General features: G+C 46.0%; 1 protein-coding gene across 1 annotated transcript; it reads left to right on the top strand.

Annotated features, from left to right (window-relative positions):
- The first annotated feature begins 19,084 nt into the window (after positions 1–19,084).
- On the top strand, positions 19,085–25,339 carry LOC137374994 (uncharacterized protein DDB_G0290685-like). Its single transcript, XM_068041618.1, has 3 exons — positions 19,085–19,301; positions 21,798–22,619; positions 25,200–25,339. The coding sequence occupies exons 1-3, from the start codon at positions 19,085–19,087 to the stop codon at positions 25,337–25,339; spliced, it is 1,179 nt and encodes a 392-aa protein (XP_067897719.1).
- The last annotated feature ends 2,363 nt before the right edge of the window (positions 25,340–27,702 follow it).

Genomic DNA, 27,702 nt, shown 5'->3' with positions numbered 1-27,702 from the left:
GGGACCGCGATGCGGCTCTCCCACCACATGGCGGCGGGGCCTTCATCTAAATATTTAAATACACAATAATAATATGTAAATTAACTTACCTGCGGGCGGCAGCCGTCCCACGCTGATTTTACGGCTGCCATGCAGCTTGTGCGCCTTTGGAACTCCATAGAGTTCCGAGGCGAGAACTGGATGGGGAGGGGGGAGCACTAAAATGTTCAGGTTGGAGGGGTAAGGGAGTGGGGAAAACACTTTTTATTGGCTATGGAGATGGTGGGAAGGGGGTGAAGGGCAATAATTAGAAGGTTGAGGGGGAAAGTTCAGGTAGGGAATAAGGTAAGTTTTTTTCATAATGGGCAATGAAATGACCATGGGGGGAGGGACTCCATCTCCTGATTATTTATTAAACAAAATCACACATACTGTACTTTCAAAAATTTAAATCTCTGCGAAGGGCTTAAAGGCCTTTAACAATGGTGCCGGTGGCAGACGACGCCGTTGCTGGGGATGCGGCGGCCGCCCCCTATAGGTCATTAGAGGTGGTCGCTCCACCCCCTCTATTTAAATCAGCCCCTTCACTAAATATCCCGGGGGCTGTGTGGCGGCACTTCCATGTCGGAAGGCCGCCATTCCACAGCACGCTGCCGCGAAGCACGGTGCGCTGATGAAGTTCAGCCCAGCATTCTGAGAAATGGCTGAAATGACCATTTTTTTCATGGTATCTGCAGGGTATCTGCAGAAGTTACAGCAGGAGATCAGGAAATCCCCATGGAAATTTAATCCCACTCTATCTTGTAACCATTCTTCATGCATTTGTTTAAGGTTCACCATAAAACGGGAGACTTTTCTTTAAATTGAGTGTATTGTTAGATCGCTCAGAAAAGTCTCACTGCATTTCATGTGCAATTACTTGGTAATGTAAGGCCCAGTTTCTCAGTAACTTACCCCGCGTTTTATACCATCTTTTAGGAACAGTTGACAAATAAATGGATGCATGGATGTCCTTGAGCAGGAGCAGTAGCAAAAGAGCCCCAAGGAGTTGGAGGACCAACATGAGGCCCCAGTAGCAGACACTTGAAAGCTGCTGGATTCATCTACCTTACTTTAATAAATGAAACCTCCTTCTGGAACATTCCTACAACCATCATATTCCTTCCCATCATCTTTGAACCTTGAATATCCTCTGCATGAAACACTGTCCCCTGAACATGGAGCATCTGGCCCAGCTTCAATAGTCATCTTAGCACAGCCCTTATTCCCGTGAAGGAATCATCGGCCGGAATTTTACACCCCCCCAAAGAGCGGAAAGGGCGGGGGTGGGGGGGAGGAGGTGGGAAAATGGAGCGGGAGGCTCGGGGGGCCCTTCCCAACCTGTTCCCGCCTCCGCCGCCACTTTACTCAGGGCACCACTTAAGGGCCTCTGCCCGCCTCCACAGGGATTTTACCCATAGCTGTCAGGTGGCCAGGCCTGAGAAAAGCCACCTGTTAAAAGCAGGCGACTCTCTAACGTCCTGGGGGGCCCTCATGATCGGGTACACTGTGCCTGGTGGAGGGCCATCCCCATGGCCCCAGCCACACCCAACACCCAACACCCAACACGAACCCCCGTCCCCCCAATCGACCACCCTTGCCTCACTGGGGCCTGACCAATCACCCCCAGCGAGGCAACAAAAATGTACCTGCATTCCGGGGTTCCCCGATAGCTTCCTCACGAGTCTGGGCTGCAGTCCCAACAGTCGCCACCGCAAAATATGGGTCGGATCCCCAGACCAAGCGGAAACGGGTTTGCCACCAACTTTTCAGTCGGTGGACGGCTCCCATCCGCCAAGGGTAAAATCCTGGCCACAGTGTCACCTGACAGAGAATGCCTTGAGGCCACAAATGTATTCAACAGCATTCAAAAGAATGGACATAGCATGCTCCTTCACAGTTCCATCGTTACCGGTGCTATTCAGCAAAGGTTTGATATATACATAGAGGATATTCATCATTAGAAGAAGCTGAGATCCATTCTCCACCCAGCCTTTCATTACTGAAAAATTCTAATTGTATTTAATAAAAGACTCAGCTGTTAACTTCAGCTCCTTAAAGTAGTGTTTCCTTCTTCTGGGACTGTCAAGGATTTTAAAAAGTGAATTTGCTTTTGAGTTCTGTGTTGTGCCAATCTAGAAACCCTGAATTCAGTGATGCAAAAATTTAAAACATCATGTCCTGGTGAATTCTCTCACCAGCTCACTCCATCAAAATATCCATGACAGCAGAGCAAATCTGTGTATACATATCACAGTAATGCTGCAGCTGTTGCTTAATCACTCCCTAATCTCCACCCATGATGCTCTTTTTTTTTATTCTTTCATGGGATGTGTGCGATGCTGGCAAAACCAGCATTTGTTGCCCATCCCTAATTGCCCTTGAGAAGGTGGTGGTGAGCTGCCTTCATGAACTGCTTCAGTCCATGTGGGGTAGGTCCACCACAGTGCTGTTAGAAAGGGAGTTCCAGGTTTTTTACCCAGCAACTGTGAGGGAACGACAATTATATTCACAGAATCACAGAATTGTTCCAGTGCAAAAGGAGGCCATTCAGCCCATCGTAAGTGCACTGGCTCTCTGAAAGAGCAACTCAATCAGTTCCATTCCCCCACCTTCTCCCCATAACCCTGCACATTCTTCCTTTTCACATACAGTCTAATTCCCCTTTGAATGCTTAAATTGAACCTGCCTCCACCACATTCTCAGGCAGCACATTCCAGACCTTAACCACTCGCTGCTTGAAAAAGTTTTTCCTCATGTCACTTTTGCTTCTCTTGCCAAATACTTTAAATCTGTGACCTCTTGTTCTTGATCCTTTCACGAGTGGGAACAGTTTCTCTCTCTCTACTCTGTCCAGACCCCTCATGATTTTGAATATCTTTATCAAATCACCTCTCAGCCTTCTCTTCCCGAAGGAAAACAGTCTTAACTTCTCAAATCTATCTTCATAACTGAAATTCCTCATCCCTGGAACCATTCTCGTGAATATTTTCTGTACTCTCTCCAATGCCCTCATGATTATCCTAAAGTGTGGCACCCTGAATTGGATGCAATACTCCAGCTGAGGCTGAACTAGTGTCTTATACAAGTTCATCATAACTTCCTTGCTCTTGTACTCTATGCCCCTATTAATAAAGCCCAGGATACTGTATGCTTTATTAAATGCTCAGCCTGTCCTGCTACCTTCAATGACTTCTGCACATATACACCCAGATCCTTCTGCTCCTGCGGAGTTCTACACTATCCTCAAAGTCAGGATGGTGTGTGGCTTGGAGGGGGACTTGTAGCTGGTGATGTTCCCATGTGTCTGCTGCCCTTGTCTTTCTAGGTGATGGAGGTCGTGGGTTTGGAAGGTGCTGTCTAAGGAGGCTTGGTGAGTTGCTGAAGTGATGAAGTAGATGGTACGCACTGCTGCCACTGTGTGTCGGTGGTGGAGGGAGTGAATGTTTGTGGATGGGGTGCCAATCAAGTAGGTTGCATTGTCCTGGATGGTGTTGAGCTTCTTGAGTGTTGTTGGAGCTGCACCCATCCAGACAAGTGGAGAGTATTCCATCATGCTCCTGACCTGTGCCTTGTAGTTTATGGACAGGGCTTTGGGGAGTCAGGAGGTGAGTTACTCACTGCAGAATTCCTAGCCACTGACCTGCTCTTGTAGCCACAGTATTTATATTGTTGGTTCAGTTCAGTTTCTGGTCAATGGTAACCCCCAGGATGTTGATAGTGAGGGATTCAGTGATAGTAATGTGTTGAATGTCAAGGGGAGATAGTTAGATTCTGTCTTGCTGGAGATGGTCATTGCCTGGCACTTGTATGGCACGAATGTTACTTATCAGCCCAAGCCTGGATATTGTCCAGGTCTTGCTGCATTTCTACACGGACTGCTTCAGTATCTGAAGATACTGAATATCATACAATCATTAGCAAACAGCCAAATTTCTGAGCTTATGATGAAGGGAAGGTCATTGATGAAGCAGCTGAAGATGGTTGGGCCTAGAACACTACTCTGAGGAACCCATGCAGAGATGTCCTGGGGCTTAGGTCTTTGGCCTCCAACAACCACAACCCTCTTCCTTCGTGTTAGGTATGACTCCACCTGTAGAGCGTTTTCTCCCCAATTCCCATTGACTACAATTTTGTTCAGGCTCCTTGATGCCACACTCAGTCAAATGCTGCCTTGATGTCAAAGACAGCCTCTCTCATGTCACCTTTTGAATTCAGCTCTTTTGTCCATATTTGGACCAAGGCTCTATTGAAGTCTGGAGCCGTGTGTCCCCAGCAAAACCTTTATTCTCTCTGATCATGCGCTTCCCCATTGGTATGCCCTCCTTTTATGGCTTCATCAAGTCCAAGGAACACAGAATTCAACATATCTGGAGAACATTTGGTTTAGCCATCCATTCCTAGATCTGGCTTGATCACATCATGCATGTGGGCCTCTCCGTCTACCCTCAAAACCACTAACTGTTCCAGGAATATCCTGGAAGGAAATGAACATCCAGCTTCTTTTTTTCATTACCAACTGTCACCGTAAACCTCTCTCGCTGTTATCAACTCCAACATCGCCTCCAACAGCAAGTAAATAGAACTCATGGACATCTTTGTCACTATGGTTGACATATCTATACAACTGCTTCAGCTGTTTCCTATCCTTCCCCTTTCCTATCAAATTAACCAATCCAGGCTCTCTCAGCCCTCGACCTTTCTACAACTCTATCTTTTCCACTAGGACCTTTGTCCCAGCTCAGTTCAGATATACCCCACTCAGTCGTACAACTCCCTCCTGGCCTAGTACTGGTGCCAGCATCCTATGAAGTGAAACCCCTTTTCCCACATCAATTCTTCAGCCATGCATTTCCTCACCTGTTTATCCCTACGCCGATTAATAAGTGGCTTGGATAGTAATTAGCACCTCGCTGTTGATACTCCCTCAGTGGAATGACACCTATTATTTCCTATGCCATTGGTTCTGACATGAATCATGACTGGTTCTTTCTCCTTCCTTTCCAAGTTCCTTTTCAACTGCTTTGGCATATCCCTTACCCTCCCAGACTCTCAATTTTGACTGCAGAAGATACTATGCATCCTGCTAAATATCAAATTCCCAAGACTATAAACTTACAGATGAAGATACAAACATATGAATTAGGAGCAGGAGTAGGCCACTCAACCCCTCAAGCCTGCTCCGCCATTCAATAAGTTCATGGCTGAACTGATTATTCCACATTTCCGCCTACCCCCGATAACCTTCCACCACCTTGGTTATAAAGAATCTATCTACCTTTGCCTTAAAAATATTCAAAGACTCTGCTTCCACCACTTTTTGAGGAAGAGAATTCCAAAGATTCACGACCCTCAGAGAGAAAATAATTTCTCCTCACCTCAGTCTTAAATGGGCGACCCCTTATTTTTAAACAGTGACCCCTAGTTCTAGATTCTCCCACAAGGAGAAACATCTTTTCCACATCCATCCGGTCAAGACCCCTCAGGATCTTATATGTTTCAATGAAGTTGCCTCTTACTCTTCTAAATTCCAGCAGATACAAGCCTAGCCTGTCCAATCTTTCTTCATAAGACAGCCCGCCCATTCCAGGTATTAGTCCAGTAAACCTTCTCTGTACTGCCTCCAATGCATTTACATCCTTCCTTAAATAAGGAGATCAGTACTCTACATAGTACTCTAGTTGTGGTCTCACCAATGCCCTGTATATCTGAAGCATATCCTCCCTACTTTTGTATTCAATTCCCTCACGATAAACAATAACATTAGCTTTCCTAATTACATGCTGTACCTGCATACTAACCTTTTGCGATTCATGCACTAAGGCACCCAGATCCCTCTGTATCTCAGAGCTCTGCAATCTCTTACCAGTTGGATAATATGCTTCTTTGTTATTCTTCCTGCCAAAGTGGACAATTTCACACTTTCCCACATTATACTCCATTTGCCAGATTTTTGTCCACTCACTTAACCTATCTAAATCCCTTTGTAGCCTCCTTATGTCCTCTTCACCGATTACTTTCCTACCTTTGTATCATCAACAAATTTAGCAACCATACCCTCGGTCCCTTCATCTAAGTCATTTATATAAATTGTAAAAAGTTGAGGCCCCAGCACAGATCCCTGTTACATCTTGCCAACCAGAAAATGACCCATTTATGCCTACTCTCTGTATCCTGTTAGCTAACCAATCTTTTATCCACGCCAATATGTTAACCCCCGACGCCATGAGCTTTTATTTTCTGCAGTAACCTTTGATGTGGCACCTTATCAAATGCCTTCTGGAAATTTAAGTACAATACATCCATCCGTTTCCCTTTATCATAGCACATGTAACTCCCTCAAAGAATTCCAATAAATTGGTTAAACATGATTTCCCTTTCACAAAACCATGTTGACTCTGCCTGATTACCTTGAATTTTTCTAAATGCCCTGCTATAACATCTTTAATAATAGCTTCTAACATTTTCACTAAGACAGACTAAGACAACCTTCCTTTTCTGCTGTTCCCCCACCTTGGACTGCCTAGTGCTCCATGTTGCTGTGTATAGTATTCTCCTCTCAGCCTTCTTCCTGATCTCCACAGGTAGCAAGTGCACCACAATTGTTGGACAGGGTCAGTTTTTGCAATTCCTCCTTTTCTGCCTCTGCTAGATATCCCTTACCTTACTGATTGTCAGACACACACTTCTCTTACTGTCCCTGTATCTCTCTACTCGGTGTGATTGTCTTCAGCAGTAAACTATGGAAACATTCCTCCCCCTCTCTTACTTGTCAGAGTGTCTTTAACTGACATTTGAACTCAATGACTTTGAGGTGGAGTGACTCGAGACAAAGACATTTCCAACAGATGTGTCAATCTGTGACATCTCATTGTCAGCAAACTCGCACATACTGCAGTGCCGGCACACTGTCTCTGCTGCCATTACCTCCCCTATATTTATTTCTTTAGCTATTGTACAGCAGTTATTTACTTCTCGTTAGTGCTGATTCACTAAATTCTGATTATCAGATGGATTTAATTTGATTTCTACCATTACATCTATTGCTCAGTTTAGTATATTTAGCCGATTATGTCTATTTACTTATTGAAAGCTGATGGTTTTGAACTTGCCTTTATGAATATTTTTTCAGTTAAGTAGTCCCTTAATCTACTCCATAGTTAACTATTAAAGTGTGAATTTATAATTGATCACTTATAGTTATTCTTCCTTCCTCTGCCTATGGCTTATTTTTCCAAATTCTTCACTCCATTTATTTCAGCACTGTCTCCACTCCGATGTCCTCACACTGTTTTAAATGCTCTCTCTGCCTTTGTCTTGGTGCTCCACTCTCCAACCCCACCCACCCCCGCCCCCCCATTCCTTTCATCCTCAAAGTCCTTAAACATCTTGGAGGCTTCCAAATCTTTCCCGCAGCTCCCTGTTTGTTTTAATCTCCTCAGTTGGTCTTCTACCCCTGCCACAGCACTGAAACGCCCAAAACTAAAGTCACAAATGACATCCTCTATCACTGTGATGATAGTTTATTATCCCTCCTTGTTGTCCTGGGACTCTTTGCAGCCTTCGATATGTTTGACTACATCATCCATCTCCAATGCCTCTTCTCTGTTGTTCAGCTTGGTCCAACTTCCCTCACATGGGTTCACTCGTACCAATTTGTTAAATAGCCAGAGCATCCCAGCAATGGTTTCTCTTCCTGTTCACGCTTAGTTATCTCAGGAGTCCCTCAAGGATCTATGTTGGCCCCCTCTAATACCTCTTCTACATGCTGCCCCTTGGCAACTTCATGATATGGGATCATATTTTGCATGTACACTGATGACACTCAACTCTACTTCTCCACCATCTCTCTTGACACCTCCTCTGCTTCTGTGCTGTCAAACTGCTTTTCCAACATCCACTTTTGGATGAACCACACTTTACTCCAGCTGATCATTGATAAGACTGAAGCCATTGTCTTCGGCCCCACCACAAACTCGGTACCTTCACCACCAATTCCATCTCCCTCCCCAATCACTACCTCAAGTTCAAATGAACTGTGTATAACCTTGATGTTCAACTGAACACAGAGTTGGGTTTACAGATGTTATGTCTTCTCCATCATAAAGATCAGCTATATCCACCTCTATAACATTTCCCATCTCTGCTGCTACCTCAGCCTATTTTCTACTTAATCTCATCCATGCCTTTATCATCTTCAAACTTGACTATTTCAGTACTCTCCTAGTCAACCTCCCATCCTTCAACTTCCATAAACTTTAGTTCATTCAAACATCTACTGCATGTAACCCATCCTACAAAAAGTCCTACTGCACCTGCACCCTGTCCTCACTGACATACTTTAACTGCGAGTCCTGCAAAACCTTGAACGTGAAATTCTTATTACTGTGTTCAAAGCTTTTAATAGTCTTCCTGCTCTCTATCTCTATAACCAGCTCCAGCCCAATCACTCTGCATTACTCTGATCCTGGACTCTAATGCTACCTCCTTCCCTTCACCAAGTTTCCAGTCAACTAGGCCTCACAATGTGGAATTTCTAGATTTATCATTAGTAATGGCAGTATTTCTCTTTTAAATAGAGGAAGCCATGTGTAAAAGAAATTTCCGGCACTTTCAGGCTAGCGTTGGTTAGTACTGTAGCAGATGGTCAACATTCTATGAGCCTTGTGTTTAGTCACGGTTCTCAGTAAAATGTCGGGGTTTAAAGGAGAACTCAGTACAGATTTTTACACACAACAGTCCTAGGGAACAGAGACCACTAATTAAAACCAGCTTCTTTTATGAAAAATATGAAAGAAACCTCAAGTTTGAAGAGCTGCGGTTAGGGAAGCTGTCCAAAAAGGTCTTAGCTTTGATTGACATTTCAATTTTTTTTAAATTGCCTTTTATAGACTCATGATTAATCTCAGACAGAAACCCACATCTGCCTCAGACTATGGTAACTAAAATGAACTGTATGTGGTACTGCTTTACCCTTTAAGTTTATGCATTCATCCATGAGCACAGAAAATCATTTTGAGAAATTATGTATATGAGAATTCTGTTGCCAACAAAGCAAAGTAGCATTGCATGTCCTCATGGAAAGCCTGCCATGTTGGAATTTTTCCCGAAAGTGGAAACCTCACTGCCATTGCCACGTACCTTCAGTCAGACCTGGCAGGGTTTTGTGGAACAGATTGCTTCATTACCCCATCTGGCCTTATTAACCAGGAGCTGATATTTTTCTCATCATTCACTGTTTGCATACAGTGACAGCAATGACCACAACTTGTATTTATATAGTGCCTTTTATGGAGCAAAATATCACAAGGCACTTTGCAGGAGCATTCCCAAACAACATTTGACACCGAATTACATAAGAGGTTGCTAGATCAGATGACCATAAGCTTGGTCAAAGACGTAAGTTTTTAAGAATGACTTAAAGGAAGAGAGAGAGTGTTTTATTTTTTATTCCTCCATGGGATGTGGGTGTTGCAGTCAAGGCCAGCATTTATTTCCCATCCGAGTTGCCCTTGAGAAGGTGGTAATGAGCCGCCTTCTTGAAGTGCTGTAATCCTTCTGGTGTTGGTTCATTCACAGTGCTGTTAGGGAGTTTCAGGATTTTCACCCAGCGACAGTGAAGGAACGGAACAGTGCCTGAGTTCATTGCAGTCCCTTGACTAGATCTGCTGTTTACCTGGCCCTTCTCCATGAGGTACCGAGGATAGCGCATGACTTGGAAGGGAATGCTTAAGGTAGTGGATGGTGATGAAGCAAACAAGATTCATTGTGCCTAGGATACTACCCTGAGGAACTTCTGCAGCAATGTCCTGGGGCTGAAATTATTGGTCTCCGACAACCACGATTATCTTCTTTTCTGCTAGGTATGACTCCAACCAATGGAGAGCTTTCCCCCTGATTCCCATTGGCTCCAATTTTATTAGGGCTCCTGGATGCCACATTTGGTCAATGCTGCCTTGATGTTAGGGGCAGTCACTCTCGTCTCACCTCTGGAATTCAGCTCTTTTGTCCCTGTTTGGACCAAGGCTACAATGAGGTCTGGAGCCGAGTGGTCCTGGCAGAACCCAAACTGAATATTGGTGAGCAGGCTGTCAGTGCTGCTTGATAGCACTGTCGACAACACCTTCCATCACTTTGTTGCTGATCGAGAGTAGACTGATGGAGCAGTAATTGGCTGGCAAAAAAGAAGGAGCAGCACAGAGGACATTAGCTTAAATGGCTTGTGGAGTGTGTATATAGTATAATGTAAATAATAAACAGTCTAAGTTAACCTTTACCTGAGCCTGAGAATTTCTCTAGAACACCCTGGAACAATACTAATACAACAACAGCGGTAAAGCAACGGTAAAACAGCAGTTCAAATGACCAACAAAATCTGAAGATCTCCCTACCTCGTGGAGAAGCACCAGGAAAACAGCAGATCTAGTCAGGGGACTGCAACAACTCAGGCACTGTTTCATTGCCACAGAAGACCATGGACAATCCTGCAGGCTCTCAGACTGCATCATCCAAGTCCAGCGTTTGGGTCCAAGTTCCAGCACTGGATGACAGTCCAGGATCGGGTGAGAGATTTTGTACAGGGACCAGTAATGGTTGATGGCGCACTGGATCAAAAGCACGAGTAGAGAAGTCGATCTTGGGTGAAGAGATAGCTTGGGAGTCCGTTTGTGTCAGCTGCCATTGTTCAGCCGGGCCACGGAGAGAAAACACAGGAAAGGTCGGAAAGCGTGGGAAATCCCCAAAAGACCGCAAAAACCTCCATTCAAGCCTGCACAATTTTAAAAGCAAAGGGGAACACCCTAGAAAGCCTTACTAAAGTGAAGAAAGTAAGATGGATTCAAAATTCGGAATATCAGAAAGTTTTCAAGATCTAGGACCCAATCAGGTTCAAAATTGGTCTACTTGGAGGAAGAGATTCCTAAGGTTTAGGATTGCTTCCCAACACGATACAAAGGGAAGTCATGTATAAGGATGTAACTAACAGAATAGATAAGGGGGAAACGGTGGATGTGGTATACTTAGATTTTCAGAAAGCTTTTGATAGGGTCCCACACAAGAGGTCAGTAAACAAAATTAGCGCACATGGGATTGGGGGGAATATACTGGCATGGATTTTTAACTGGTTAATGGACTGAAAACAGAGAGTAGGAAAGAAATGGGTCATTTTTGGATTGGCAGGCTGTGACTATACTGCAAGGATCAGTACCTGGACTCAAGCTATTCACAATCTATACCAATGATTTGGATGTGGGGATTAAATTTTTCCAAGTTTGCAGATGACACAAAACTCGGTGGAAATATGAGTTGTGAGGAGGATGCAAAGACACTTCAAGGGAATTTGGAGAGGCTAAGCGAGTGGGCAAAAATTTGGCAGATGGAAAACAATATGGAGAAATGTGAGGTTATCCACGTTGGTAGGAAAAAACAGAAATACTGAGTACTTCTTAAATGGTGAGAGGCTGAGAAGTATTGAATTTCAAAGAGACTTGGGTGTCCTTGTTCATGAGTCACTGAAAGCTAACATGCAGATACAGCAAGCAATTAAAAAAGCAAATGGCAAGTTGGCCTTCATTAAAAGAGGATTTGAGTATAGAAGTAAAGATGTCTTGCTGCAATTATAGAGAGACTTGGTGAGACCGCACCTGGAGTATTGTGTGCCATTTTGGTCTCCTTACCTAAGGAGAGATATACTTGCCATAGAGGGAGTGCAACAAAGGTTCACCAAACTAATTCCTGGGATGGAGGGACTGTCCTATGATTGGGCCTTTATTCTCTGGAGTTTAGAAGAATGAGAGGTGATCTCATTCAAACAGAGAAAATCTTACAGGGCTCGATGGTTGATGCAGGAAGGATGTTTCCCTGGGCTGGGGAGTCTAGAACCAGGGAACACATTCTCAGAATAAGGGGCAGGCCATTTAGGACTGAGATGAGGAGGAATTTCTTTATTCAGAGGGTGGGAAATCTTTGGAATTCTCTGCCCCTGAAGGCTGTGGAGGCTCAGTCGTTGAGTATGTTCAAGACTGAGATCGATAGATTTCTACATATTAAAAACATCAAGGGTGACAGGGATAGTGCAGGAAAATGGTGTTGAAGTAGAACATGAAGGGCGGAACAGTGGCGCAAAGGCTAGCACCGCAGCCTCACAGCTCCAGCGACCTGCATTTAGTTCTGGGTACTGCCAGTGCAGAGTTTGCAAGTTCTCCCTGTGACCACATGGGTTTCCTCCGGGTGCTCTGGTTTCCTCCCACATGCCAAAGACTTGCGGGTCGATAGGTAAATTGGCCATTGTAAAAATTGCCCCTAGTGTCGGTAGGTGGTAGGAGAATTGAGGGAAGGTGGGGATGTGAGAGGAAAAATGGGTTTAATGTAGGATTAGTATAAATGCGTGGTTGATGGTTGGCGTGGACTCGTTGGGCCGAAGGGCCTGTTTCAGTGCTGTATCTCTCTATGACTCCATGATCTCATTGAATGGCAGATCAGGCTTGAAGGGCTGAATGGCCTACTCCTGCTCCTATTTCTTATGTTCTTAAAGTCAGGAGTTGAACAGGTCAACACCCTTTTATATTCAGTCGGCACAATTGCGGATGACATAATTGTCCGACAAGGGATCAATGAGGTTTCCGATAAATTTGAAGATGTCCTTCAAGCTTTTGAAAAATATTTTAATCTTCGCAGCAATGAAAGCTTGGAAACGGCCAAATTTAATGAGTGGGCACAGAAGATTGATGAATCTGTAGACTCCAATATAAATGATCTCTATAGATTGGCAGAAGGTTGCAAATACCACATGGACTGCAGCAGTTCAAAAAGGCAGCTCACCACCACTTTCTCAAGGGCAATTAGGGATGGGCAATAAATGCTGGCCTGGCCAGTGACGCCCACATCCCATGATCAAAAATGTAAAAAAATTAAAGGCAGAACTAATCAGAGACAGGATAGTCGTCGGCATAGCGGAGGAATCCTTGTCAGACCTGTTGCAATCTAAGGAAGAACTTAGACTGGAAAAGGCCATTCAAATTGTTAGACAGGCTGAAGTGCACAAACAGAATAGGAACATCCTATGAGCTGAAGACAAGTCAGGGATGAGAAAGAGTCCAATACCCATACAATTTGTTAAGCCAAACCCGAGAAACACTTTGTGGAGCAGAGAAAACACACAGGTGAGAAGGTACATGACGCAGGAAAACCTTGCCAACGTTGTGGAGCCAAGAAGGTCCACAGACGAGAGCAGTGCCCAGCAAGTAAAGCTGTGTGTTTTAATTCTGGAAAAACTGGACACGATGGGAAGATGTGTAACAGCAACATTTGTTTGCTTAAAAGGTACAAAGCAGACCTTCACTCAAAGAGCAGTGAATCAAGTACAGCAATACCCACAAGAGAAAGAACCAGGAGAGTTCTCAGGAGAAATCAGTAATCCAGACCAAGATTTTTGGATAGCAGACATCTACGTGAATGGACACCTCACAAGTTTTAAGCTTGACACAGGGGCTAGTGTCACGATATTTTCTAACCAAGAGACTTGGGTGAAGAGACATTACCTGCAACCGACAGACACACAGTTGCATGGTCCAGACGGGACACAACTGAGCATAAAAGGCAAACTCCAAACAAATCTTCAGCATCGAGAGTGACAACAGGTAGAGACATCGTATGTCTTACACAATCAAGAATTTTCCTTACTGAGCAGGAATGCATGCTTGGACCTGCAGCTGATTAAGAAGGTAGCCAAAGTCAAGCAAACAAAGGTAAACAATTCCTTTCAATCATCATCCGTTGCATTATCAAGGGCAACAGTAGATCATCCAACACAGGAAGACGTGAATTTTGTATAGGACATTGAATAATATTCGCAACACACAGCACAAAACTGGCCAGCAAGCACACAGAAGTTGCGAGAAATATGACAGGCACAGAAAAATGACAAAGAGTGCATTCGCATTGGACAATATTGTACACATGGGTGGCCACAAGAAAGCCCAGGAGGGAGAACAGTGAAGACAATCCATGAGTATAGGAAATACTTCACTACAATTGATGACTTATTAGTTTACAATGACAGAATTGTTATTCATACTTCAATGAGATCTGATATCTTGTTAAATGAGATGAGGGTTTCTGCCTCAACTACCCTTTGAGGCAGTGAGTTCCAGACCCCCACCACCCTCTGAGTGAAAAATTGTTTCCTCATTTCCCCACAAAGGCCATTTGAGTGTAACCAATTGCGGAGCAAGGGCACAAGCTCCGATATGGTGTTCTGGGATATCTAAGGATATCGGGACCATGATCAACAACTGTCAGACATGTGCAATACAGAGGACAGAACAGGGTGAACCACTGTTGACTACCCAATTTCCAACTAGACCTTGACAAAGGCTAGGCATGGATTCATTCATGTTTGGTGGGAAGTCATATATCATCATTATTGACTACTTTTCCAGGTGGGTAGAAGTGCAATGAATACAATCTATGATCACTGAGGTAGTTATCAGAATCCGTACGGACATTTTCGCAACACATGGGATTCCGGATGAAATATTATCAGACAACATGATTAAAATTTTGCAGACGACACAAAAATTGGCCATGTGGTTGATAGTGAGGAGGATAGCTGTAGACTGCATAAAGTTATTATGGACCAGTCAGGTGGGCAAAAAGTGGTGAATGGAATTCAACCCAGAAAGGTGTGAGGTGATGCATTTGGGGAGGTCAAACAAGGCAAAGGAATACACGACTAATGGGAAAATACTGAGGAGTGTAGAGGAAGCGAGGGACCTTGGAGTTAATGTCCACAGATCCCTGAAGGTAGAAGACAGGTCGCTAAGGAGGTTAAGAAGGCATATGGAATCCTTTCCTTTATTAGCTGAGGTATAGAATATAAGATCAGGGAGGTTATGCTGGAACTGTATAACTCATTGGTTAGGCCACAACTTCAGTACTGTGTGCAGTTCTGGCCACCTCATTACAGAAAGGATGTAATTGCACTAGAGAGGTACAGAGGAGATTTACGAGGACGTTCCCAGGACTGGAAAAAAGCCAACTATGTGGTTGTTCTCTTCGGAACAGAGAAGGCTGTGGGGAGATTTGATTGAGATGTACAAAATTGTGAGGGGCCTGGATAGAATGGAGGTGAAGAGTGTATTCACCTTAGCAGAGAGGTCAGTGATGAGGGGGCATAGATTTAAAGTGATTGGTAGAAAAATTAGAGGAGAAATGAGGAAACGTTTTTTCACCCAGAGGGTGGTGTGGGGTCTGGAACTTACTGTCTCAAAGGGTAGTAGAGGCAGAGACCCTCAACTCATTTAAAAGGAGTTTGGATATACACCTCAAGTACCATAATCTGCAGGGCTACAGACTAAATGCTGGAAAGTGAGATTAGGCTGAGTGCCTCCTTTTTTGACTGGCACAGACACGATGAGCCAAGTGGCCTCTTTCTGTGCCGTAAATTTTCTATGATTCTAACAGACCACAGTTTGCGAATGAATGTTTTACGCAGTTTGCCGTGAAGATGGGCTTCCAGCATCTTATGACCTCACCGAAGTATCATCAGTCCATGTGGCAAGGCAGAACGAGGTGTGCAAACTATAAAATCTATCTCTTTCACAAACTTTCTCGTAGTCTTGCATCTTCAATCCAGGAATTAATTATCCAGGCAATAATGGAAGCTGTGTTCTTAGCTTTCTTCCCATTAGTAATTCAGTTGGTGATAATCCACACATTAATGGTGTTGATCGATAAATTAGGAGTGAGATTAGAATAGATAGGTGCTTGATGGCCGGCACAGACACGACGGGCCGAAGGGCCTGTTTCTGTGCTGTATGACTCTATGACTCTATGCTCAAGAAAAATGAAGATCTCCTGATCTAGGATCAGTGACACAGATGGTGGGATCAGTTATACAGACAGTGGGATCAGTGATACTGACCATGGGATCAGTGATGCAGATGGTGGGATCAGTGTCACAGACGGTGGGATCAGTGACACAGACGGTGGGATCAGTGATACAGATGGCGGGATCAATGATACAGACGTGTGGTATCACTGATTCTGACGGTGGATCAATGATACAGACAGTGGGATCAGTGATATTGATGGTGGGATCAGTGATACAGACAGTGGGATCAGTGATACAGACAGTGGGATCAGTGATACTGACGGTGGGATCAGTGATATTGATGGTGGGATCAGTGATACAGACAGTGGGATCAGTGATACAGACGGTGGGATCAGTTATACAGACAGTGGGATCAGTGATACAGACGGTGGGATCAGTTATACAGACAGTGGGATCAGTGATACTGACCATGGGATCAGTGATGCAGATGGTGGGATCAGTGTCACAGACGGTGGGATCAGTGATACAGACAGTGGGATCAGTGACACAGACGGTGGGATCAGTGATACAGACAGTGGGATCAGTGATATTGATGGTGGGATCAGTGATACAGACAGTGGGATCAGTGATACAGACAGTGGGATCAGTGATACTGACGGTGGGATCAGTGATATTGATGGTGGGATCAGTGATACAGACAGTGGGATCAGTGATACAGACGGTGGGATCAGTTATACAGACAGTGGGATCAGTGATACAGACGGTGGGATCAGTTATACAGACAGTGGGATCAGTGATACTGACCATGGGATCAGTGATGCAGATGGTGGGATCAGTGTCACAGACGGTGGGATCAGTGATACAGACAGTGGGATCAGTGACACAGATGGTGGGATCAGTGATACTGACCATGGGATCAGTGATGCAGATGGTGGGATCAGTGTCACAGACGGTGGGATCAGTGATACAGACAGTGGGATCAGTGACACAGACGGTGGGATCAGTGATACAGATGGCGGGATCAATGATACAGACGTGTGGTATCACTGATTCTGACGGTGGATCAATGATACAGACAGTGGGATCAGTGATACTGACGGTGGGATCAGTGATATTGATGGTGGGATCAGTGATACAGACAGTGGGATCAGTGATACAGACGGTGGGATCAGTGATACAGATGGTGGGATCAGTGAAGCAGACGGTGGGATCAGTGTTTCTGATGGTGGGATCAGTGACACAGATGGTGGGATCAGTGACAGAGACGGTGGGATCAGTGATCCAGACGGTGGGATCAGTGACACAGAAGGTGGCATCAGTGACAGAGACGGTGGGATCAGTGATACAGACGGTGGGATCTGTGATACAGACGGTGGGATCAGTGACACAGATGGTGGGGTCAGTGGCAGAGACGGTGGGATCAGTGATACAGACAGTGGGATCAATGATACATACGGTGGGATCAGTGATACTGACGGTGGGCTCATTGATACAGACGGTGGGATCAGTGATGCAGACGGTGGGATCAGTGATACTGATGGTGGGATCAGAGACACAGACGGTGGGATCAGAGACACAGACGGTGGGATCAGTGTCACAGACAGTGGGATCAGTGATAAATACGGTTGGATCAGTAACACAGACGGAGTGGGATCAGTGATACAGACGGAGTGCTCAGTGACACAGACGGAGGGATCAGTGATACTGATGGTGGGATCAGTGATACAGACGGTGGGATCAGTGATACAGACGGTGGGATCTGTGATACAGACGGTGGGATCAATGACAAAGACGGTGGGATCAGTGATACAGACGGTGGGATCTGTGATACAGACAGTGGGATCAATGATACAGACGTGGGATCAGTAATACTGACAGTGGGATCAGAGACACAGACGGTGGGATCAGTGTCACAGACAGTAGGATCAGTGATACAGATGGTGGGATCATTTATACAGGCAGTGCGATCAGTGATACAGACAGTGGGATCATTCTTGCAGACCGTGGGATCAGTGCCACAGACGGTGGGATCAGTGATACAGACAGTGGGATCAATGATACAGATGGTAGGATCAGTGATACAGACGGTGTGATCTGTGATACAGACAGTGGGATCAATGATACAGATGGTAGGATCAGTGATACAGACGGTGTGATCTGTGATACAGACAGTGGGATCAATGATACAGATGGTAGGATCAGTGATACAGACGGTGTGATCAGTGATACAGACAGTGGGATCAATGATACAGATGGTCGGATCAGTGATACTGACGGTGGTATCAGTGATACTGACAGTGGGATCATTGATACTGATGGTGGGATCAGTGACGCAGACGGTAGGATCACTGATACTGATGGTGGGATCAGAGACACAGACGGTGGGGTCAGTGTCACAGACAGTGGGATCAGTGATAAATACGGTTGGATCAGTGACAGAGACGGTGGGATCAGCGACACAGATGGAGGGATCAGTGACAGAGATGGTGGATTCAGTGATACAGAAGTTGGGATCAGTGACAGAGACGGTGGGATCAGTGATACAGACGGTGGTATCAGTGATACAGATGGTGGGATCAGTGAGACAGACGTGGGATCAGTGGTACTGACGGTGGGATCAATGATACAGACGGTGGGATCAGTGACACAGGCGGTGGGATCAGTGTCACAGACGGTGGGATCAGTGATACAGACGGTGGGATCAGTGACACAGACGGTGGGATCAGTGATACAGACGGTGGGATCAGTGATACAGACGGTGGGATCTGTGATACAGACAGTGGGATCAATGATACATACGGTGGGATCAGTGATACTGATGGTGGGATCAATGATACAGACGGTGGTATCAGTGACACAGACGGTGGGATCAGTAATACTGACAGTGGGATCAGCGACACAGACGGTGGGATCAGTGTCACAGACAGTAGGATCAGTGACACAGACGGTGGGATCAGTTATACAGGCACTGGGATCAGTGATACAGACAGTGGGATCAGTCTTACAGATGGTGGGATCAGTGACACAGACGGTGGGAACAGTGATAGAGAGGCTGGGCTCAGTGATACAGACAGTGGGATCTGTGATACAGACAGTGGGATCAATGATACAGGCGGTGGGATCAGTGATACAGACGGTGGGATCTGTGATGCAGACAGTGGGATCAATGATACAGACGGTGGGATCAGTGATACAGGCGGTGGGATCTGTGATACAGACAGTGGGATCATTGAAATGGAAGGTGGGATCAGTGATACAGACGGTGGGATCAGTGACACAGACGGTGGGATCAGTGACACAGACGGTGGGATCAGTGATACTGACGGTTTGATCAGAGACACAGACGGTGGGATCATTGTCACAGACGGTGGGATCAGTGATACAGACAGTGGGATCAGTGACACAGACGGTGGGATCTGTGACACAGACAGTGGGATCAATGATACTGAAGGTGGGATCAGTGATACAGACGTGTGGGATCACTGATACTGACGGTGGGATCAATGATACAGACGGTCGGATCAGTGATACTGATGGTAGGATCAGTGATACTGACAATTGGATCATTGATACTGATGGTGGGATCAGTGATACAGACGTTGGGATCAGTGACAGAGACGGTGGGATCAGTGATACAGACGGTGGGATCAGTGATATAGACGGTGGGATCTGTGATACAGACGGTGGGATCAATGACAAAGACGGTGGGATCAGTGATACAGATGGTGGGATCTGTGATACAGACAGTGGGATCAATGATACAGACGTGGGATCAGTAATACTGACAGTGGGATCAGAGACACAGACGGTGGGATCAGTGTCACAGACAGTAGGATCAGTGATACAGATGGTGGGATCATTTATACAGGCAGTGCGATCAGTGATACAGACAGTGGGATCATTCTTGCAGACCGTGGGATCAGTGCCACAGACGGTGGGATCAGTGATACAGACAGTGGGATCAATGATACAGATGGTAGGATCAGTGATACAGACGGTGTGATCTGTGATACAGACAGTGGGATCAATGATACAGATGGTAGGATCAGTGATACAGACGGTGTGATCTGTGATACAGACAGTGGGATCAATGATACAGATGGTAGGATCAGTGATACAGACGGTGTTATCAGTGATACAGACAGTGGGATCAATGATACAGATGGTAGGATCAGTGATACAGACGGTGTGATCTGTGATACAGACAGTGGGATCAATGATACAGATGGTAGGATCAGTGATACAGACGATGGGATCTGTGATACAGACTGTGGGATCAGAGACACAGGCGGTGGGATCAGTGTCACAGACGGTGGGATCAGTGATACTGACGGTGGGATCAGAGACACAGACGGTGGGATCAGTGTCACAGACGGTGGGATCAGTGATACAGACTTTAGGATCAGTGACACAGACAGTGGGATCAGTGATACAGACAGTGGGATCAGTCTTACAGATGGTGGGATCAGTGACACAGACAGTGGGATCAGTGACACAGACGGTGGGATCAGTGACACAGACGGTGGGATCAGTGATACAGACCGTGGGATCAGTGACACAGACGGTGGAATCAGTGTCACAGACGGTGGGATCAGTGATACAGACTTTAGGATCAGTGACACAGACAGTGGGATCAGTGATACAGACAGTGGGATCAGTCTTACAGATGGTGGGATCAGTGACACAGACAGTGGGATCAGTGACACAGACGGTGGGATCAGTGACACAGACGGTGGGATCAGTGATACAGACCGTGGGATCAGTGACACAGATGGTGGGATCTGTGATACAGACGGTGGGATCAATGATACAGATGGTGGGATCAGTGATACATGCGGTGGGATCACTGATACTGACGGTGGGATCAATGATACAGATGGTGGGATCAGTGACACAGACGGTGGGATCAGTGATACAGACAGTGGGATCAGTGACACAGACGGTGGGATCTGTGATACAGACGGTGGGATCAATGATACAGACCGTGGGATCAGTGATACAGGTGGTGGGATCACTGATACTGACGGTGGGATCAATGATACTGACGGTGGGATCAGTGATACCGACGGTGGGATCAGTGATACAGACGGTGGGGTCAGTGATACAGACGGTGGGATCAGTGACACTTACGGTGGGATCAGTGATACAGACGGTGGGATCAGTGACACAGAAGTTGGGATCAGTGACAGAGACGGTGGGATCAGTGATACAGACAGTGGGATCAATGATACAGATGGTAGGATCAGTGATACAGATGGTGTGATCTGTGATACAGACAGTGGGATCAATGATACAGATGGTAGGATCAGTGATACAGACGGTGTGATCAGTGATACAGACAGTGGGATCAATGATACAGATGGTCGGATCAGTGATACTGACGGTGGGATCAGTGATACTGACAGTGGGATCATTGATACTGATGGTGGGATCAGTGACACAGACGGTGGGATCTGTGACACAGACAGTGGGATCAATGATACTGAAGGTGGGATCAGTGATACAGACGTGTGGGATCACTGATACTGACGGTGGGATCAATGATACAGACGGTCGGATCAGTGATACTGATGGTGGGATCAGTGATACAGACGTTGGGATCAGTGACGCAGACGGTGGGATCACTGATACTGATGGTGGGTTCAGAGACACAGACGGTGGGGTCAGTGTCACAGACAGTGGGATCAGTGATAAATACGGTTGGATCAGTGACAGAGACGGTGGGATCAGCGACACAGATGGAGGGATCAGTGACAGAGATGGTGGATTCAGTGATACAGAAGTTGGGATCAGTGACAGAGACGGTGGGATCAGTGATACAGACGGTGGTATCAGTGACAAAGACGGTGGGATCTGTGATACAGACAGTGGGATCAATGATACAGATGGTGGGATCAGTGAGACAGACGTGGGATCAGTGGTACTGACGGTGGGATCAATGATACAGACGGTGGGATCAGTGACACAGGCGGTGGGATCAGTGTCACAGACGGTGGGATCAGTGATACAGACGGTGGGATCAGTGACACAGACGGTGGGATCAGTGATACAGACGGTGGGATCAGTGATACAGACGGTGGGATCTGTGATACAGACAGTGGGATCAATGATACATATGGTGGGATCAGTGATACTGATGGTGGGATCAATGATACAGACGGTGGTATCAGTGACACAGACGGTGGGATCAGTAATACTGACAGTGGGATCAGCGACACAGACGGTGGGATCAGTGTCACAGACAGTAGGATCAGTGACACAGACGGTGGGATCAGTTATACAGGCACTGGGATCAGTAATACAGACAGTGGGATCAGTCTTACAGATGGTGGGATCAGTGACACAGACGGTGGGAACAGTGATAGAGAGGCTGGGCTCAGTGATACAGACAGTGGGATCTGTGATACAGTCAGTGGGATCAATGATACAGGCGGTGGGATCAGTGATACAGACGGTGGGATCTGTGATGCAGACAGTGGGATCAATGATACAGACGGTGGGATCAGTGATACAGGCGGTGGGATCTGTGATACAGACAGTGGGATCAGTGAAACGGAAGGTGGGATCAGTGATACAGACGGTGGGATCAGTGACACAGACGGTGGGATCAGTGACACAGACGGTGGGATCAGTGATACTGACGGTTTGATCAGAGACACAGACGGTGGGATCATTGTCACAGACGGTGGGATCAGTGATACAGACAGTGGGATCAGTGACACAGACGGTGGGATCTGTGACACAGACAGTGGGATCAATGATACTGAAGGTGGGATCAGTGATACAGACGTGTGGGATCACTGATACTGACGGTGGGATCAATGATACAGACGGTCGGATCAGTGATACTGATGGTAGGATCAGTGATACTGACAATTGGATCATTGATACTGATGGTGGGATCAGTGATACAGACGTTGGGATCAGTGACGCAGACGGTGGGATCACTGATACTGATGGTGGGTTCAGAGACACAGACGGTGGGGTCAGTGTCACAGACAGTGGGATCAGTGATAAATACGGTTGGATCAGTGACAGAGACGGTGGGATCAGTGATACAGAAGGTGGCATCAGTGACAGAGACGGTGGGATCAGTGATACAGACGGTGGGATCTGTGATACAGACGGTGGGATCAGCGACACAGATGCTGGGATCAGTGACAAATACGGTGGGATCAGTGATACAGATGGTGGGATCAGTGACACAGAAGTTGGGATCAGTGACAGAGACGGTGGGATCAGTGATACAGACGGTGGGATCAGTGATACAGACGGTGGGATCTGTGATACAGACGGTGGGATCAATGACAAAGACGGTGGGATCAGTGATACAGACGGTGGGATCTGTGATACAGACAGTGGGATCAATGATACAGACGTGGGATCAGTAATACTGACAGTGGGATCAGAGACACAGACGGTGGGATCAGTGTCACAGACAGTAGGATCAGTGATACAGATGGTGGGATCATTTATACAGGCAGTGCGATCAGTGATACAGACAGTGGGATCATTCTTGCAGACCGTGGGATCAGTGCCACAGACGGTGGGATCAGTGATACAGACAGTGGGATCAATGATACAGATGGTAGGATCAGTGATACAGACGATGGGATCTGTGATACAGACTGTGGGATCAGAGACACAGGCGGTGGGATCAGTGTCACAGACGGTGGGATCAGTGATACTGACGGTGGGATCAGAGACACAGACGGTGGGATCAGTGTCACAGACGGTGGGATCAGTGATACAGACTTTAGGATCAGTGACACAGACAGTGGGATCAGTGATACAGACAGTGGGATCAGTCTTGCAGATGGTGGGATCAGTGACACAGACAGTGGGATCAGTGACACAGACGGTGGGATCAGTGACACAGACAGTGGGATCAGTGATACAGACCGTGGGATCAGTGACACAGATGGTGGGATCTGTGATACAGACGGTGGGATCAATGATACAGACGGTGGGATCAATGATACAGATGGTGGGATCAGTGACACAGACGGTGGGATCAGTGATACAGACAGTGACATCAGTGACACAGACGGTGGGATCTGTGATACAGACGGTGGGATCAATGATACAGACCGTGGGATCAGTGATACAGGTGGTGGGATCAGTGACAGAGACGGTGGGATCAGTGATACAGGTGGTGGGATCACTGATACTGACGGTGGGATCAATGATACTGACGGTGGGATCAGTGATACCGACGGTGGGATCAGTGATACAGACGGTGGGGTCAGTGATACAGACGGTGGGATCAGTGACACTTACGGTGGGATCAGTAATACAGACGGTGGGATCAGCGATACAGGCATTGGGATCAGTGGTACAGATGGTGGGATCAGTGATACTGATGGTGGTATCAGTGATACAGACGGTGGGATCAGTGGAGCACTTGAACAAAGCATGCTTTTTAACAGAACTCAGGATGAATTCTGAAAGTCACTCATTCTGGAGGGGTTGTCTCATTTTGACTTTGCGCGATTGTGTGAAGTGGGTATTAGGGCGTCAGCTGTGACTTTATATCTCTCCTGATTCTTATTTCTGTTCACATCAATTTACCCCGTGGTGCTCACACAAAAATTCACCCACATTTATATCCAAAACAGTTAATTTCTCTGAAGCTATCTCAAACTAACAGTAACACCCACACATCTACCTTTTTAACACAGCAATAATATAAGAGAATATAGCTGTCCATAAAACAGGTTATAGAGGGCCTCACAGACAAACAGAATCCTGCAGTCAGAATTTAATTTGGCACTAGGTGCAGTGCATTAAAATGTCATGAAACAAAATGCTTCTGTCACAGAGAGTTATATTTATCTATCAGTTTACCACAAGTATTTTATTTCCAGTTATATCAATAACATTTTTTGGTGCGGTTATTGAAAAGGATTATTACGTCTTTAGTATTCTTTTTAGTTTGCATCATATAAGTTGCTGGGTAAAAGTAATGAATAAATAAAAAATATGCTGAAAGGAAGCAGTTTGCTACAGCTTGGAAACTTGAGCACAGATTTGTTCAGTAGAAAGGCTGGGTTTCCCCACCCCACCACTCCCACTATATGTCATCTTGTGTGAGGAGATCAGGATGGTCCCGACAGTTAATAATGTGGCAATAACGAATGACCTGAGCCAGTGTGGACTGCTTTTTGGCAATGTACTCGGGAGAGATAAATGTAAATTTAATGGGCTGTCTCCAAGCTGGATAAACAAAGAAATTAAAACAGAGATGTGGAAGAAAAGTACAATTGTGTCAGCCTTCCAAAGAAAAGGGAGGGGGAGAAAGTTGGAATGAATATACGTAAGTCTTAAGATAAGTAAAAACATAATTTAGATTGTGAATTCCCTTATGTCTACTGCCACTCCACTGTTGTAATGGCGGCCACACTTCCCTCACATAAACATAGTTTCCACCGAATTTCTGTCAAAGAGGTGGCTACCGATTTCCCAGGAAATACCCGGTATGAGGCATAACAAAGGATCACAGAGTGGAACTTACCAAAAGACACTCAGTACAACGTTTCTCAATGCCATAGTTATTAAAGTGTGGTTCGAGGGGAAATTAGATTTTCGAAAGATCAAAGTGATGGAGTAACTCAACAGGAAAGAAAAAAAGGAACTTGCATACACAGCAGCCAATTTGCTCACATAAGCAGGTATGGTGGTGCCGTGATTATGTTACTGGCCTGGAGGCCTAGACTAAATTCCATGCATCAATATGAGTTTAAATCTCCAACTTGGCAGTTTGAGAACTTAAGTTCAGCTCTTTTTAAAAAAGAAATCTGGAAATAAAATACCTAGTATCAGTGGGCTGAATTTTATGGGTCCCCCTGAGACATGTTCAGAGGCGTGGGAGCCCATAGAATTGCGACCAGTGGCATGGGGGGTGGGTGGTGGTGAGGAGGGCCCATCACCTTCCCGTTGCATTGGAATTTTGTTGGGGGCGGGATAGGCTGATGACAGCCTACTTACGGGCCCCTTCCAGCCACCGCTGGGATTTAACCAGTGATAGCGGGGGCCTCCACCATGTGGGGAGGATGCCCAGTACTCTCTGTGGGCTTGGGAGGGGCCTTCCTCCATGGCAATCTGTAGCCCACAGAGGGCCCCTGCTGGGAAAAGCACCACATATATGAAGCCCCCTTACCCTGCATTAAACACCCACCTTCATCCCTCCCCCACCTCGCTGAGGCCTGCCAGTCTGGCGCCAGCGATCCTGCATCACTTACCTTAGGTCTGGGCTCCAGCACTGGGCTTGGGTCTAAGGCCTCTTGCAGCACCAGCAATGGCCACCACTCCTGGTCATGCTGCCGATACTACTGAGCTGCCAGCCCTGTGATTGGCCAGCAGCTCTTGGTGACGGGGATCTCGGCACTGGTCAGATAAGTGCCGGAGTGCCGTTAGATCGTGCAGGGGGGTGGAATCCAAAAGGCCGAGGCAGAGATACCCGGCCTTTTTAGCCCAGCGCTGGGAGCCCTGCCAGCACCACAAAATTCAACCCACAAGTGAAATTGTCATATAACCCCAACTGTTTCACTACCTGTCCTTTAAGGAAGGAAACCTGCTCTCCTTACCCAGCCTGGCCTATATGTGACTCCAGTCCTCGACCATGTGGTTGAATATTAACTGCCATCTGAAGTGGTAATACAAGGCACTCAGTTACATTAAAATACTTCAAAGATCTGCAGAAATTCAAGAACTTTCTCAGGGAAATTAGGGATAGGGAAAAGTGCCAAGCTTGCCCGTGGTCCCCCCCATCCCAAGAATACATTTTCTTCTCCAGTTTCTCCAGTCTTCTAACTGAGGTCCCTTATCCCTGGAAACTCCCCAGTAAACCTCTTCTGCATCTTCCCCAGGCTCTTCACATCCTTCCTAAAGTATGGTGTCCTGAATTGGACACAATACTCCAGCTGAGCCCTAACTTGTATTTTATAAAGGTTTAGCATAATTTCCTTGCTTTTGTACTCAATTCCTCTATTAATAAAGCCAAGGATTCCATATGCTTTTTTAACATTCCTCTCGTCTTGTCCTGCCACCTTCAACATCCCTCCTACCTGGTCTCTCTGTTCCTAAACCCCCTTTAAAATTGTACCATTCAGTTTATATTGCTTCGCCTCATTTTCCCTACCAAAATGTATCACTTCACACTTCTCTGCATAAAGATCATCTGCTATGTGTCTGTCCATTTTACCAGTCTGTCTATGTCATGCTGAAGTCTGTTGCTATCACCCTCACTGTTTACTGCATTTCCAAGTTTTGTGTCATCTGGAAACTTTGAAATTATGCCCTTTAGACCCCAGACCAGGTCATTTATATATATCAAAAAGAGCAGTGGCCCTAATACTGACCCCTGGAGAACATAACTTTATACTTCCCTCAAGTTTGAAAATCAACCTTTCACTATTACTCTCTGCTTTGTGTCCCTTAGCCAATTTTATATGCATGCTGCCTCTGCCCCTTTCATCCAATGGGCTTCCATTTTGCTTTGCAGCCAAGGAAGTACTTTGGAAGTATAGCCATGGTTGTAATGTAGGAAATCTGATTAGCAATTTATGCACAGCAAGCTCCCACAAACAGCAATGTCATAAGGACTGGATATCTGTGTTGGTGATGTTAGTGAAATGATAAATAATGACGAGAATACCCAGAGAACTCCCCTGTTCTCCAAATAGAACCATAGGATCTTGTGTGTTCACCTGGGCAGACAAACAGGGCCGCAGTTTAATACCTCATCAAAAATGTGACACCTCTGACAGTGTTTCTCAGGATGGGAGCAGGTACAGGGAGATATTTGGAGCAGAGCACAGGGAGAGTTCTGGGGTAGGTATGGGAAGAGTTTT

The sequence above is a fragment of the Heterodontus francisci genome, chromosome 11, assembly GCF_036365525.1.
Source record: "Heterodontus francisci isolate sHetFra1 chromosome 11, sHetFra1.hap1, whole genome shotgun sequence".
NCBI classification, from domain to species: Eukaryota; Metazoa; Chordata; class Chondrichthyes; order Heterodontiformes; family Heterodontidae; genus Heterodontus; species Heterodontus francisci.
The sequence above is the reverse complement of the archived record's forward strand: the minus strand, read 5'-3'. Positions and strand labels throughout refer to the sequence as shown.

Coding starts and splice junctions, on each gene's coding strand:
- LOC137374994 (XM_068041618.1), top strand. CDS start 19,085: ATGGAAGGTGGGATCAGTGATACAGACGGTGGGATCAGTGACACAGAC. Junction 19,302..21,797: donor TGGGATCAATGATACTGAAG/GTGGGATCAGTG, acceptor TCAATGATACAG/ACGGTGGGATCAGTGACACA. Junction 22,620..25,199: donor TGGGATCAATGATACTGAAG/GTGGGATCAGTG, acceptor AACATAATTTAG/ATTGTGAATTCCCTTATGTC.